General features: G+C 32.5%; 1 protein-coding gene across 8 annotated transcripts in view; it reads left to right on the top strand.

Moving 5' to 3' along the window:
- ATP8A (ATPase phospholipid transporting 8A1) overlaps nucleotides 1-14,994 on the top strand; it is a 59,719-nt gene that overhangs the window by 23,692 nt on the left and 21,033 nt on the right. For 7 of the 8 annotated variants that reach the window (XM_076417198.1, XM_076417201.1, XM_076417193.1 and 4 more), the window contains 8 exons: nucleotides 970-1,208; nucleotides 1,264-1,419; nucleotides 1,474-1,691; nucleotides 2,702-2,856; nucleotides 2,917-3,194; nucleotides 3,251-3,369; nucleotides 7,443-7,577; nucleotides 7,638-7,736. In XM_076417198.1, the coding sequence (XP_076273313.1) occupies nucleotides 970-1,208; nucleotides 1,264-1,419; nucleotides 1,474-1,691; nucleotides 2,702-2,856; nucleotides 2,917-3,194; nucleotides 3,251-3,369; nucleotides 7,443-7,577; nucleotides 7,638-7,736 (1,399 nt within the window). Of the gene's footprint in view, nucleotides 1-969; nucleotides 1,209-1,263; nucleotides 1,420-1,473; nucleotides 1,692-2,701; nucleotides 2,857-2,916; nucleotides 3,195-3,250; nucleotides 3,370-7,442; nucleotides 7,578-7,637; nucleotides 7,737-10,368; nucleotides 13,464-14,994 lie in introns of those variants that run through there. The other variant, XM_076417200.1, reaches the window with a different exon arrangement.

Below are 14,994 nucleotides of genomic sequence, written 5' to 3'. Positions count from 1 at the left end.
GCCGAAAACATCGCAGCAGTCCGTGAAATTATGTAAGAGAACTCGAAATAAAAGACAAGTAACCTAAGGCTCACTCACTCAGATTTAACAACTTGCTTCTTGCCATCTCGACCATCGATCGATTATGTTAAGTTTTAATGCTATTTAATTTGCCGAGGAAAAATAATTTCGGGTTTTTCTAATAAATGGCTTTAAAGTCGCTATCAATACTTATCCAATGAACGTTTTTATTCCTTAATTTCATATGGTAACATCTGATACAGACCTAAAGTTTAACCATAAAATATTTTCGAACGATTTAGATAAGATTGAATACCACAAGAAACTTACACAAGTACTTGGTTTCTACATAAATCAACAGTAAAAAATGTAAACAAACATTTTTAAAACGAATGATTGCTAAACATTCGAGGTAGAATCCAGCAAAAGCTTCACAAACGGCATATAAAATAGTCCTAATAATAATAAAGTAGTAAAATATAAAAAGTCCGCATCGACTAGTGGGACATCGGTATTTTGTGGGAATTGGAAAGAAATTGCTCATCATGAGCTGCTCGAATTTGACCAGAACTGATCAATATTAGATATCTTACAACACTAAATCACATACATCTGTTATTAGAGCTTCGACAAAAAGTAGGTGGTAAGTTTTGATTTATCCACCATGGCCCCGATCTTGTACAGTCCAACTAGTATTTCTTAAGGCGTAAATCTAGATTCGAAAAAGGTTTGCGAAAAACATGTCGTTCAGTTTTTGTTTAGAAAACGCACAAGTTATTCATGGACGGAAATGTGGTTTACAAGAGGACTGGTAAAAGATCGTCGTTCAAAACGCTATATATGTTATATAATTGATTAATGTTCAAAAATTATTAAAGAAACCGAATTTTTTTCCCATTCGATTATCAGGAAAAAGCAAAATTACTTTTTATATATCCGAAACCGACCTTATATTTTGGACATTTTCAGAGAAAATTGAAGAAGCCGCCAACTTGATCGAAAGAAGATTGAAGCTGATCGGAGCGACAGCGATCGAAGATAAGTTGCAGGAAGGAGTTCCCGAAGCAATAGCTACTTTACTTAAAGCCGACATAAACATTTGGGTACTCACGGGAGACAAGCAGGAAACAGCAATTAACATCGGATATTCCTGCAGGCTGATATCGCAAGGAATGCAGATTATCATATTGAACGAAGATGGTTTGGATGTAAGTTGTATATTGTTCTATATTTTATTTTTATTATCATTTTGGTCGTCTCCAGAGTACAAGAGAAGCTATTCTGAGGCACTGCGATGAACTGGGCGAGAATTTGGAGAAACAGAACGAAATAGCGCTAATAATTGACGGCAAGACGCTGAAATATGCATTGACTTGTGAACTGAGAACGTACTTTTTGAAGTTATGTATATCATGCAAGGTAAAAATATATTGATGAAACCGTTTATATGTTTTCTAACAATTTGTGTCAAAGGTGGTGGTTTGTTGCCGAGTATCACCCATACAGAAAGCTGAAGTGGTGGAATATGTCACGAAATATACGAATTTGGTGACGTTGGCGATAGGCGATGGGGCGAACGACGTAGCAATGATACAAAAGGCCCATGTTGGTGTGGGAATATCTGGAGCCGAAGGTTTACAAGCGGCATGCGCAAGCGACTACAGTATAGCACAGTTCAGATTTCTTTTAAGGTAGTTCATTAGAATCATATAGAGTGGGATACAATAAAGTTCACTTTTAAATAAAAAAAAGACATGTTCTTGAAACAATCTCAACAAACAAACAAACAAACAATCATATACATCATTTTTAATATATCATTGAGATCATTTAGAAAACACAATTTTAAAAAAGACAGTTTTAGTTCAAATACGATTTAAACTATATTAAGAAATATTTACTCGCCATTAATTTGATTTGCCTGATCCATAGCTAATTTCTCCTCCTTGGTAGTTGTTTAAATGTGCTTGCTGTGCTGTTGCATCCATTTTAGCCAATTAAACATCCCATTGTTGACAGCAAGCAGCTAAAAAACTGTTACAATCTCAACGATTCTAGGAAATTTCAGATCAATTAATTCAAAGATTCAACAGTAATCATCGGATCAGCTTTTCCTCTTTTGGTAAATTTGCTTACGTAGGTTTAATGACCGCTTTTACGTCTAGTATTAAAAGGGGTTTGACACAATGGTCAACCTTCTGCCATTTACTTAAGATGTCTTTTCCGTCTGCATAGTTTTGATTGCTGGCGATTTTTATCTGACGCATTTGTGGAATGAAATTAGTCGAGAGAGCTTCTGAATGTCGACAAAAGCTTCGTTTTTCTTTAACAGAAATCAACAACCTATACACTAATTCCTGAACCGCTGAGCAAATACAGTGCATTTACATACTAGAGATACCCAAAAAAAGTTGAAAAGTCTCTGCGCTCCAAATAGCTGGTCTTCTAACTGCTGTAACTTCACACTTCATCGCATTACTAACGTATTCTATATATGTTTAGAAATCAGTTCGCGCAAAAAATCGTATTTTTAACACAAGAGTGGTTTGAAGTTATTATCTCACGGGGTACCTTGTTAAACTTTTGAAGCTTTGAACATGAAAACTTCCTTAACATTCGAAATGTTTCAGAAAGTAAAAGTGAACTTTATTACCGTCTGTATCATTTATAAATCGTTATATCTCATATAATATATCTTCAGATTATTACTCGTCCATGGAGCTTGGAACTACTCCAGAATGTGTAAACTAATTCTGTATAGTTTTTACAAAAACATCTGCCTTTATGTGATCGAACTCTGGTTTGCGATATATTCGGGATGGTCTGGACAAATTATCTTTGAACGTTGGTCAATAGGTATTATTATAAAATAACTATCATTGATTATGCTCTATGTTTTTTTTTATATTTTTTTAGGTCTCTACAACGTTATTTTTACCGCTTTTCCACCATTAGCAATGGGTTTGTTCGATAGGAGTTGTAGCGCCGATAAAATGATGTCATTCCCCGAATTATACAAACCCTCCCAGAGCGGCGAACTGTTCAACATCAAGGTCTTCTGGTTGTGGATCATAAATTCGCTAGTGCATTCGGCATTATTGTTTTGGTTGCCCATGTTAGCCGCGCGATATGATATATTATGGATCAACGGCAAGGAGGGCGGCTACCTAGTGCTCGGAAATTGTGTGTATACAGTAAGTTAATATGTTGAGCCAGATATGTTGATCGTTCCTTACACAAACATTTTTAGTATGTTGTCGTTACTGTATGCTTGAAGGCTGGCTTAATAACAAATTACTGGCCGTGGCCGACGCATTGTGCTATATGGGGATCAATAGCCTTATGGTTTCTTTTTGTTATCATATATAGGTAGGTAAATAATTAACGTTATGAGCAGTAGGTTGTTCGATAAGGGAGAGAGCCCAGAAATATTTCTCCTACTAAATATTTCTGGACACAGATATCTCTTAGCAGGAATGTTTTGGTTGAAGTTTTGATTTTAGATATCTGGATGGTACAAAATAGACTCGAAATTGGCCTTGAAGCTAAAGAATGGCGTCAACACTGTATTTCATCTAAAACAATAATTTAAGATTGCTGTTATAATCTTTCGGCCCAGCTAGATATAAAAATTCGTGAAAAACACATTTTTAACCGATTTCAAAAAACGAGGTTCTATGTTCGACTGAATATTTTTTTTATGCATGTTCATCAATTTCTTCATCAATTGTTGACCGATAAATGTAGTGATTTCACCTAGGCAAGGTAGCGGACCCCGGAGCCTGAAGCGATCCTTATTTTCAATCATTGTTTCTTTATTCCTATTTTTCCCCATACGAGCTGCACTTTTATTTAGCTTACCCATTGTAATACTTAATAAAATATCTGCGTAATTTATTGAGTAAATATCTAACATTAAAAAAGGAAAAATGAAATATTAAAAAAAAATTGAACCAACTTCAAAAAATAAATAAGGGACTCTAAAAAATAATCAAACTTAGATTTTTAGTACCAAAAAAAAACGTTTTAAAATAAAATATGTACATAATAATCATTGTAATAAATAAATATAAACAAAAACCTTATTTACCTAATCTACTACACATATTTTATATTCTAGTTTATATTTAGCTTTTTATAATTTAGCTTAATACCTACCTAAACCTATTTATCTGTTTATAATATTATTTTAGCTACTACCAACTGATCAGTTTGAAGTCGGTGCCGAGCCCCAACTATACAAAAATAATAATATAATTATGTGTCATACACACAAAATTAAATTATGAACAAAACGAATCTAATTTGTTGCTCGTACCGACTTCAAACTGATTAGTTGGTAGCAGTTAAATATTGTAAATATATAAATAGGTTTAAGTAGATATTAAGCTAAATTGTGTGTATAATAAGTCAATTGAGTCCCCGGCCTACCATAGCAAAACACATTTTTTAACAAAATTAGTTTTTTTTATTCAACATAATTCCCTTCAAGGATAATACACTGATTATAGCGACCCTCCAACATTTTTGTAGTACGTTTTCTCCTTTGCTTCAAAATAGGCCTCAGTTTCGGCAATCATCTCTTCATTCGACGAAAATTTCTTGCCCGCGAGCATTCTTTTGAGATCTGGAAGAGAGGAGATGAGGAAGCAATTCGAAGCCCAATTTATGGATTTTTGCCACCGTTTTCACTGACTTATGACACATTGTCTTGGTGAAGCAGCACTTTCTTTTTCTTCAAATGCGGCCGTTTTCCGGTGATTTCGCCTTTCAAACGGCCCAATAAAGCTATATAGTAGTCGCTGTTGATGGTCCTTCCTTTTTCAAGGTAGTCAATGAAAATTATTCCATGCGAATCCCAAAATACAGACGTCATAACCTTGCCAGCCGAATGTTGCGTTTTCCCACGCTTTGGAGCGGGTTCATGGTGTGCAGTCCACTCGGCTGACTGTCGAATGGACTTCGGAGTGAAATGATGGTGCCATGTTTCATCCATTGTCACCTATCGATGCAAAAACTCGGGTTTATTACGCTTGATCATCTTCAAACATTGCTCCGAATCATCAACTCGTCGTTGTTTTTGGCCAAAAGTGAGCTCGCGCGGCACCCACTTTGCACAGAGCTTTCTCATACCCAAATATTCGTGAATTATATAATGTACAGGTTCAGTTGATATCTTTAGGCTGTCTGCTATTTCATTCAATTTCAATTTATGGCCATTCAAAATCATTTTGTGGATTTTTTAAATATTTTCGTCAGTAACAACCTCTTTTGGGCGTCCACTACCATTTCACCACGTCTAAACTTAGCATACTAACGACATACAAGCGACATATCAACTTGATGGTTGATTTTCCTGGGGCAGCGTCCGGAAACTCGGCATCAAGCAAAGTTTTTGTTTCAACTGTATTTTTTGCCTTCAAAAAGCAATATTTTACCAACACGCGAAATCCCTTTTTATCCATTTTTTTACAATAAAAAAAGTTGCTTCACTCAAAATGCTATAATTCACAAACTAATGATCTAATGATAATGCCATCTATGTGTCAGGCCGGGGACTTTTCAATTGACCTGTTATAGTAGAAAAACGTGTAGTAGATAGGTTAAATATGGTTTTTGTTTATTTTTATTTAGTTATTACAACCATTATTATACATATTTATTATTTTAAAATGTTTTTTTTGGAAACTCAAGTTCAAACGTTTGCTAAGTTTATCAGTTCAATGTACATGTTCTATAACCTAATAAATGTAATATGAAGAAACCTTTTAAAAAAGCTACTTAATTTAAAAAATAGCTTTTAAAGGAAAAAAGAGAAAATAAACATTACAATAACAAACCAAAGTTAGGTTTCTATAAAGATATGCGATAAACTCTTTTCTACATCATTCATGAGGTGGTTCTAGGCGCACTGCTTTTTATGTGGTGCCCCATAAGTCTAGTCCACAAGCATCCATTCATTTTTACAATTATATACATCCTAATTTAACATATTAACTCATCATCATCTTCGACTACATTGTTCAACGAAATTAATTCCTATCCATGTAAAAATTCTCATTTCTGTTTTCTTTTTGGTCTCATTTACGCTCCAACATTTGTGTGACATTCTTTTATTATATATCTTCACGAGTTAATAAGTCTAAGATTTCCAAATTGTCACTGCGTAAATTATCTCGTATGTCTTCTAATATAGCATATATTGGAATTTTAGTTGCTGGTTTGGCTGTAATCATATTTCTGTTTGATTTTAATAGAAATAACTTACCCAAGTGATTTTCGTGCCCAACACGAAACACGCGCTTTAATGTATTATGTTCCATATTTCCTTCCTATTTTTACCAGTTTTATACCAGCCGGACAATGATAATTTATTTTAATACTTCCCTAGAGTTTTAAATTTATCTCATCCTTTAATACTCTCGAGTGCTAATATCTATCAAAATTGGAACCTGCAGTGTTAACAAACGAGGAGTTATTCCTTCAATGTTATCTCTCCACTTCCAAAATCTTCAATGTTTCGTGTTCAATTTTAATATTGTGGAATGACTCCATATGATCAACGTGCTGTGATTTTGATGAGTTTTGCTCACATAAAGGGTATCGCATCATATATACCTGAAATTTTATTTTCCCAAGCTTAATTATGCCTAAGATAATGAGGAATCGAATTTGCAAAATTAAAATAAAAATTTAATAGATACGCAGAACTATCACATAGAACTGTTACAAAGGTTTTTTTAAACAAAATTCACTAATTAATGATTTATTTATTACTCTCTAGTATTTATAATCAAAATATGTACAGTATTACCACAAGTAAAATATGAAGAATAAGATTCTTAAACTTACAAAACATTATAATACTTAAGCTAAGTTAATGTAAAATTAATTAATAATAAATATAATATAATAATACTAAAACCATATAAACAATCAAGTAATATTACAGCTTTTACCAGAGACAGGATCAAAGCAAATGGCCGCCGTAGTTCATTGGGTTGGCAAGGTAACAAAATCAGGCGGAAACAGACGAAGTTTATCGAATATCGGCTGGGCGCGCCTAGGAATAGCTATTACTGCCGAACCTTCCTAGGAAAATTCTGTTATCTTATCTCTTCTTCTGTTGTATTATTATAATCTGTTATCACACATCTGAAGATTGATCACTGAAGATTGAACCCTCTGAAAACATATCCCGATGGAGAGCAAATAATAGTTTAGATAGATTAGATTTTTTTTTGTTGCAAAAACTGAAACCAACTTACTTCATTTAAGGCATAGTTTCAATTAACACCAATAATTCTAGAGAAGTGGTAGTGATTCTTGTGTTTCAATTCTTGTAATGTAAAATGTATTTCAAACCATAACACTTATTGAACAACCTAGCTTTGTCTCTGCAATTTATGCTGCAACATATGCATTACGCAATTTATTTACAGTTTATTCTGGCCAACGATACCATTAGGCAGTGTCATGTGTGGCATGTACATCATGCTCTTCTCCACTGCAGTATTTTGGCTTGGACTATTTTCAATACCTGTGATCACTATTATACCTGATTTCCTAGCGAAAGTGTAAGTCGTATAACTGCTCATAATAACACATTTACTAATTCTATTTTTTCTCGTGACCAGTATTAGAAGTACGGTGTTCAAGACTCCCACAGATATTATAAGAGAAAGCGAGATAAGGAAACGGGACCCTGACGTGTACCGAGGAGATTCTAAGAATTCGTAAGTGCTTTACCACCACCCCAGAAATGTTGATTTCTTCAGATCTATTTTTTTCATAACTCTGAATTACATTTATGAAGAAATCTACATTTATAACATTTTTTTTATTAAGATCGTTTTCAAGCATGTTAGTTACTGGTATTTACAAGCTTTTATTGTTTAGAAAGTTTGATGTTTGGATTTGGAAGTAATTTTCTACTAAACGCAATAACAAAAATAACAGTGATAATAAGTTTGTTCATGGTTCATTCAGTTAAATAATATCACGAAAACATTTATAAAATATGATTCTTTTTGATAATTGAATGAGTAAATAGTATACTCTCCATGAAGATTTCTTCTTTATGAGTCTTTAGTTAGGTTTTTTATTTTCTTTAATTTTCTTCATTTCTCATCGTATAGTATTTGACTCTGCAAGAATGTTTCATCCAATTGTTACTATATTTCCAGTTTATATCTTTTTGAGTTCATAATCCACTCTTATTCTGTTTCTTTTACAGTTTTTGTTGGTCTCACTATATCATTTAATATTTTCTTTCTGCAATGCTTAGTTTGTTTACATTACTAATGTGTTTCATATTTTTATTTTTTTTATGTTCTTATAATTTTATTTTTTTTTAATTAGTAAGTCCAATATTTTTAGACCGTCTACGTTTTATAATTTTCGATTTTTTAAATTCTTTCTCTCTGTGTGTGGTTCATTATTTTTATTTTCTCTCTCAGTCCCAAATTTGTCCTTGTATTATCAATTCTTCTGGTATATCTTCCCTAATATCTCTGACTTCTTGTGTCTATTTATATGCTTTTCTCCTTCTCTCTCCTTTTCCGAGCTAATACTATTCCACTCTGCAACAAATCTTGTTTGACTCTTTATCTTGTTGATTTTTGTTAGTTCATCATTCATTCTTATTCAGTGTTCTTTCCCGATTTATATTGATCTCTGTATAGCTTTTAATATATTTCTATTTACTATACTTTGTTTGCATTATTTATTTGTTGTATATTTTTATTTTGGTCCTTTGTGTTTGTTGTTATATATTTGTCTTCGTTTTCTTGTCCCCATTTTCTGGTACCAATAAGTCCGATATATTTAGATTTGTCTACCTTTTATAATTTTCGGTTTTATTTTTGTTGTTTTCTTTGCTCATTTTAGTTCCAGTTTTGTCACTGTGTTATTAATTCTTTTGACATATTTTCTAGAGTATGTCTTTTATTTATGTTAACAGTTAGGTAGTTTTATTTCTTTATTTATTGTAATTATTTTTGTGTTGTTAAACTGATCTTGGTTTGGGTTAGTGTCATCTTTTTGAGGGTCTTAGATTAGCTGTTTTGTTGATAGAATTAAATAGTTTATATTTTACAGTTTTTCAGTTATCTGTTTTAACATATTATTCTTATAAATTAGTTTCAAACGATTTTTTTAATTGAAGCTTTATAGTGAAATCGACCGATTTTTTGATATCTTCAGAAGAAGTAAAGCGTTGCTCAGACAGGTCAGGACTCATATGTCGGAACAAGTAGTAATCAGAAGGAGCAAGAGCTACAAAATACTGCACTGCATACAGTCTCATTTTAATTCCAAATATGCTTTCGCCGGTTTTGCAACATGTGATCAAGCCTTGTCATGCTGAAGAATAACATTGTTGTGGTTTTGCTTGTATTCTAGCCGTTTTTGCCCAGTAGTCTGGTCAAACGCATCATTTGTTATCCATGGCGATGTTCATTGATGGTTTCATTAGGTTTTAATAGCTCATAATATATCACACCAAGATTATTCTATATTACCGATATTCGGCTTTGCCGTTGACATTGCATGATACATTTTTTTTTTCGGTTTGGATTATCATCACTAGTAACAACATGAAGTATTGAAGCTTTTGGATCATTCCCATGTTCTTCAAGCGATAGGGAATCTTCAATGTTTTCTTGTGTTACTCCCAACATTTCTGCATATTCTTCTTGCGTTTTACACGGATCATCATAGAGTAATGTCTTCAAATTCTCGTCTTTATTTTTTTTGGCTGTCCAGAACGCTCTTTGTCGTCGATAAGGCTCAAATATGAAGTTGGTTTCAAATGTACTCGATGCGATTTAATACACAGTAAAACCATCTGTTTTAAACTCCAAAATTAATTTATAGGCCATAATTAGTTGCATAAATATTCTATATATTTTATCAATTCCATACTTATTCTATCCCTAATATCGGAATTATTTTATTACTTGTATGATACCCATGAGGATTCCTCCATTTTTGATAATTATTTATTAGAATTGAAGTTCCTACTTCGAAGGACTCTAGATTTAATATTACATTTGTGTTTTATTATAATTTTTGTTTATATTTTGAGTAAAGAAGAATTTTATATATTAATAATTATAAATTAGACCACTAATAGAAAATTGCTTCTGAATTCGCATAGAAACTATTTGTATTTCCTTTTTTTCTTAATTCGTTGTTGAGAGAACAATGTGATACAACTTGTGAAGCACACCAAGGCACTGAGTTCGTCCAATCCAACGACAACGGTTAGACTAGCGATCATCATTTTTTTGACCTGTGTTTGGGATTGTGGTTTTTGCCTTTGGCGAGCGAAAACAGTCGAAAATCTTTTAAATTTTTTTGCGATAGAAAAATTACCCTTAGAAACTGGATGAGAAAACGCCAGATAAGTGTTAAGCCGCGGAAGATCGTGGTGGTGCGGGCCTAGCAGAGAAAAACCTTCAAGGGGACCTTGAAGATTTACAGACACGGCAGCTATCAATCGCACCGATCAAAATTGGATTAAAGCCTCTTGTTAAGGCGATATTAAATTTATTTTTAAAATTTTTGTTTGGTTACAGTGCCTTTACTTAGATTTGTTGATATAATTTTTCAATTATCGATATCACAGAGTGCAGTACCAAATAAAAATTGCAAAATCTATATCACTAATTATCAGATGTTTATATAAAGTAATGTTTGAAACAAAAATTATGGGACCAAAAGTAGTGCTTCCTTGAGAAATAAGTTACAAAGTGTCATGAAATTGATTTCTGTATAATTATGAAAGCCATACGTTTTAAAACACGCATAATAAATATAAACTTTCAGTAAGATTTTGTGATATTTTTTTACATATTTACGGGTATGGTTTACAATAAGGCAATATTAATAAATTCTATCCCTTATTATATATTTTCTCTGAGGTAAATATCGAATCTCAATACTAGAATGAAATTAACTCTTTAATTCCCATGCTATTATATATGGAAGAAGGCATTTATTTTTTGTCATTTAGAGGGGTGTCAATATTTCAAGGATCTGCATAGTTTTTTCTAGATATTTATGTTTTAAGAATATGCGAAAACCCGAATCAAAAAATTTCCAAATTCAAAAAGTTACAGGCGGGTAAATTGAATGATACTTCAAAATAATGGCTATATGTGAATAACACGGTGAAGTCAATTTTGACAAAATGGCGACTGTTATAATCAATATTTTCTTTATCTATTTTTTTTTCGATATTTTTTAGTAAAGATACATTTTGTAAATCCGACAGAGGGATATTTGGAGAACGCTCCCATGATATATCCAGTAAATATGTTCAGTAAAATTGAAGATATATCAACTGTTTTGTTATAACTATAGTTATACTTATTTGTTTTTTACATCAGTTATTCCAGTTTTATTCTATGCTTCTTCTACTTCAAGGTCTTTTTTCTTTTCTGTCATACGGGTTGAATTGAATAGGTAATTCAAGAATGATAATGCTTTGGTGCAAAAATCCATATTAATTAATTGCTTACATTATTATTTTGTGTTTTTACATATATATTAAGAATAATAAATAACATACAATAGTTAGATTTCAGACATGGACTTGCCCTTGAAAATACAAATAAAAAAAGCGATTCGTTCAAAATTTTAGGTAATAATAGCTCTTAAAACGACAATAAAAATGAAAATAAATCTTTATCTCTTTCCAGTTTATTATTGTAAAAGGATATGGTTATGACTGAATTAACTAAGTACGATACCTTTTTTACTTGTTGTGGTATTTACAACAGCATTGATCGTGATATTTCTTCTCGATGTGACCAGATGAACTGTCTCCTTAGATATTTCACAATTAACGTTTTTATTTGGTGATATCCTGTATTTCTTTAACCACTTCATTTTTGTAGGCGAGCATTTTGCCAAGACTAAAGGTAAAACATGGAAACCACCTTTGTTTTTCTTGCATCTATTTCAACGTTTTCATCTATTATAATATACATTTTCATAATTGATGGGCAATTCATGCAATTTATCCGTGATTATGTTTTTGAGACCGATTTATAAGGTTATACTTGGGCTTCTTCGTGTCTTTGGTATTCAGTAGACTGCAGTTTTTCAGATAATTTTCCTAATATTCGTGTTTCCTCTAATATTGTTCTCATATAAATTTTATAGTGAATGCAGACCAGTAAAAAAATGTCAAAATAAAGGTGACATGGACCAAGTTCTGAGTAATATTGAGTGTTGATTGATTGAGACTGCTAACCAAAATTTCGTTTACATTTGTCTGGATTTGGTTTTGAATGTTGAATTTGAAGCGAAATTTTCTAAATATATAATTTTGGGGCGATGCCGTACTATCACTTGTAACTGTAACTTATAGTGGATGAGTTCCTTATAAGCGTTCACTTCAACACTCTTATATATTCGACTGTCAAATGTTAGGGCTAAATGTACAATTCCTTTCTAAACCATACACACCACTGTATAGTAATCCAAAACATGCAGTAATGCTCAGTTGCTCTTCAAAGGTGTCTAAAATACCCTTTTCGTGATAATATTTTCCATGAATATCTTGATTATTTGTGCATGTCAACTCTTATACATCTTGTTCTTCTTTTGTTACCTCTTCTCTATCATCTTTCATCTGTAGGTTCCGCCGTCACTACTTCTGAATGTAGCATTCGGTTGGAAAAGGTAACAAGTCCGATTAGGATCCAAACAATTTCGTCATTAGTTTTTAATGTTACTACGCTTATTTTCAATGCCATCCTATAGCAAGACGCAATCAAATAGCAATATAGTTATGATGTTACCCAGTATCAACTGGAAGTAATACGTGATACCGTTATTTTGGTCAAAGAGAACGAATTATATTTTCAACTATTACAGTGCTTACCCTCTATTGAAATGTTACGACCATATCAAGTCAACAAAGCACACCTGTGTGTAAAAATTACAAAAAAAAACGTTTGAAGGTTGTTTGATATCGGTGTTGCCAAATTTCTATGACCTAGAAATGACATTGGGAATTAACGAGTTAGAGCAGACTAAATCGAATGTTTATTTTTTATATGTCTTCCGGATTTGCTATTATTATATGTACTTAGTGAACTTGTACTGGTAAAAATTATGAGGATGGAATGAGATATTTTTCACGACACTTTGTAGAACATATTAGATTTGCCTCAACAGGGTTTTCAAAACATAATTAACAACGCACATACATATAAACATTGCATAAGAATTGTTTTAGCCTACTAACGTATTTTACTGTTGTAAATTTAATATTTTTCTACCACGTTTACTAACAAAACATATACATTTCACTAACCACTGTTAACTGTTGAAATATTTTTATAGCGTTTGTTAAATCTACAATTATTCCAAGTCACGATTAAAAAAGTTGTTTGAAAATGTTTAGTTTATAGCTATATATGTTGTTGAATAAAGCTGTTACACTATCATATACGATTTTATTTAATTATGTAAGTCGTGAACAACGGTATGGGATTAAGTATCTGTCTAATCTTACTAACGTTTGGTTTTACAGCCGGAGTACGCGATATTTTCGATTATATATCCAGTATATTGGGCCTGGGAAACAGTTCGTAGCGTTTTTTTTTTCGATATTGATGATCAACGACATCGAACTTGGTGTACTGGTTGGGATGTTGTTTGCAATTAAAAATTATGAATGAAGAAGATCAGCAGTGTCGATGTTTTTATGAAGCTAAGCTGGCTAGAAAAAGAAGCTTGATATATAATTTTTTTATGTATTGAGCATAAAAAGCATGTTACTTATGAACCCAAACATAATGACATCGAGTTATCGGGAAAAGATGCAATTGTGGGAAAGATAAGGAATTCTGAACTGTCAGAAACTGTCCAGACACAGTACCTTCCGACAATCACTTGTTTCGATACATTCTATAATTTAATTTTAAAATATTTACAATAAATGGCGTTACAGTGTATTAAATCACATCGGGTACATTCGTAACCAACTTCATGTTGTTCACATTCACAGTATGTATCATTTCGTCGAAGTGTGAAAAAAGATAAGTTCAGTACGTTGAATATGTGTGAATTTGTACCGAGTAAATCGCATTTGCAGGTAGTTTTAGTTTTTGCCTTTAATTTGAAGAAAATGGCGCTGGAGGCTTGGACTGTCAAAAGACGAGGAGTTGAAGGCATTACTCTGCAAGAAGACTATACAGAATCGTTAGTAAAAGAAAAAAAACATTTCCAATCGTTTGAAGAGCATGGAAATGATCCAAAAGCTTTGATATTTATGAAAAAAATCATGGGGGACCACCTGATAATGTATCATGCAATATCAACGGCAGAGCCGAACATCTATGACTCCAAGTTAATGCTTGGTGTGGTATGAGCTGCTAAAACTTAATGAAAATATCAATGGGGATGGTTCTTGACTACAATTGATGCGTTTGAGCCGAATATTGCGCGAAAACCCGTCGGAATACGAGCAAATACGAGTGCTATCCTATTCGCCGTATTCTCTAGATCTTGCCCCTTCTGATTATTTCATGTTCCGATAAATGAGTCGTGGCCTGTTCGAGCACTTCTCATGATGATATCAACAAATAGTTCGATTCGTGGATAACCTCAAAAGATACGCGATGGGAAAAGTAGCGGCTATTGACAATACTTTGAATAAAATACATCGTACCGATTTTTCACAATTAAATTTCGGATTAAAAAAATATATAGGCCTAATAAAAGTAACGTGTCGTAAAAACGTTTTCCCAGACCCAGTATTTAATTTAATATATTCTTAAAAATTTAAATTATTTCGATAATTCAAATATTAAATGTAAACTACCTTGTTTGGTCTGTCAGACAGTCAAAATTACTCATGGGTTTTTATGGGGATATATTTTTAGCAACTGCCGCCCATATTTTTGTTCATTAGTTAGTGATAATGAGACATACAGGCATAGGGATCAACAAAATGCTGCATGTATAAGTAAATAT

Source organism: Rhynchophorus ferrugineus, unplaced genomic scaffold (genome assembly GCF_030347505.1).
Source record: "Rhynchophorus ferrugineus isolate W39M unplaced genomic scaffold, kcgeb_rfMv2 rfM11, whole genome shotgun sequence".
In the NCBI taxonomy this organism is placed as follows: domain Eukaryota; kingdom Metazoa; phylum Arthropoda; class Insecta; order Coleoptera; family Curculionidae; genus Rhynchophorus; species Rhynchophorus ferrugineus.
This window is presented reverse-complemented; position numbering and strand designations above follow the sequence as displayed.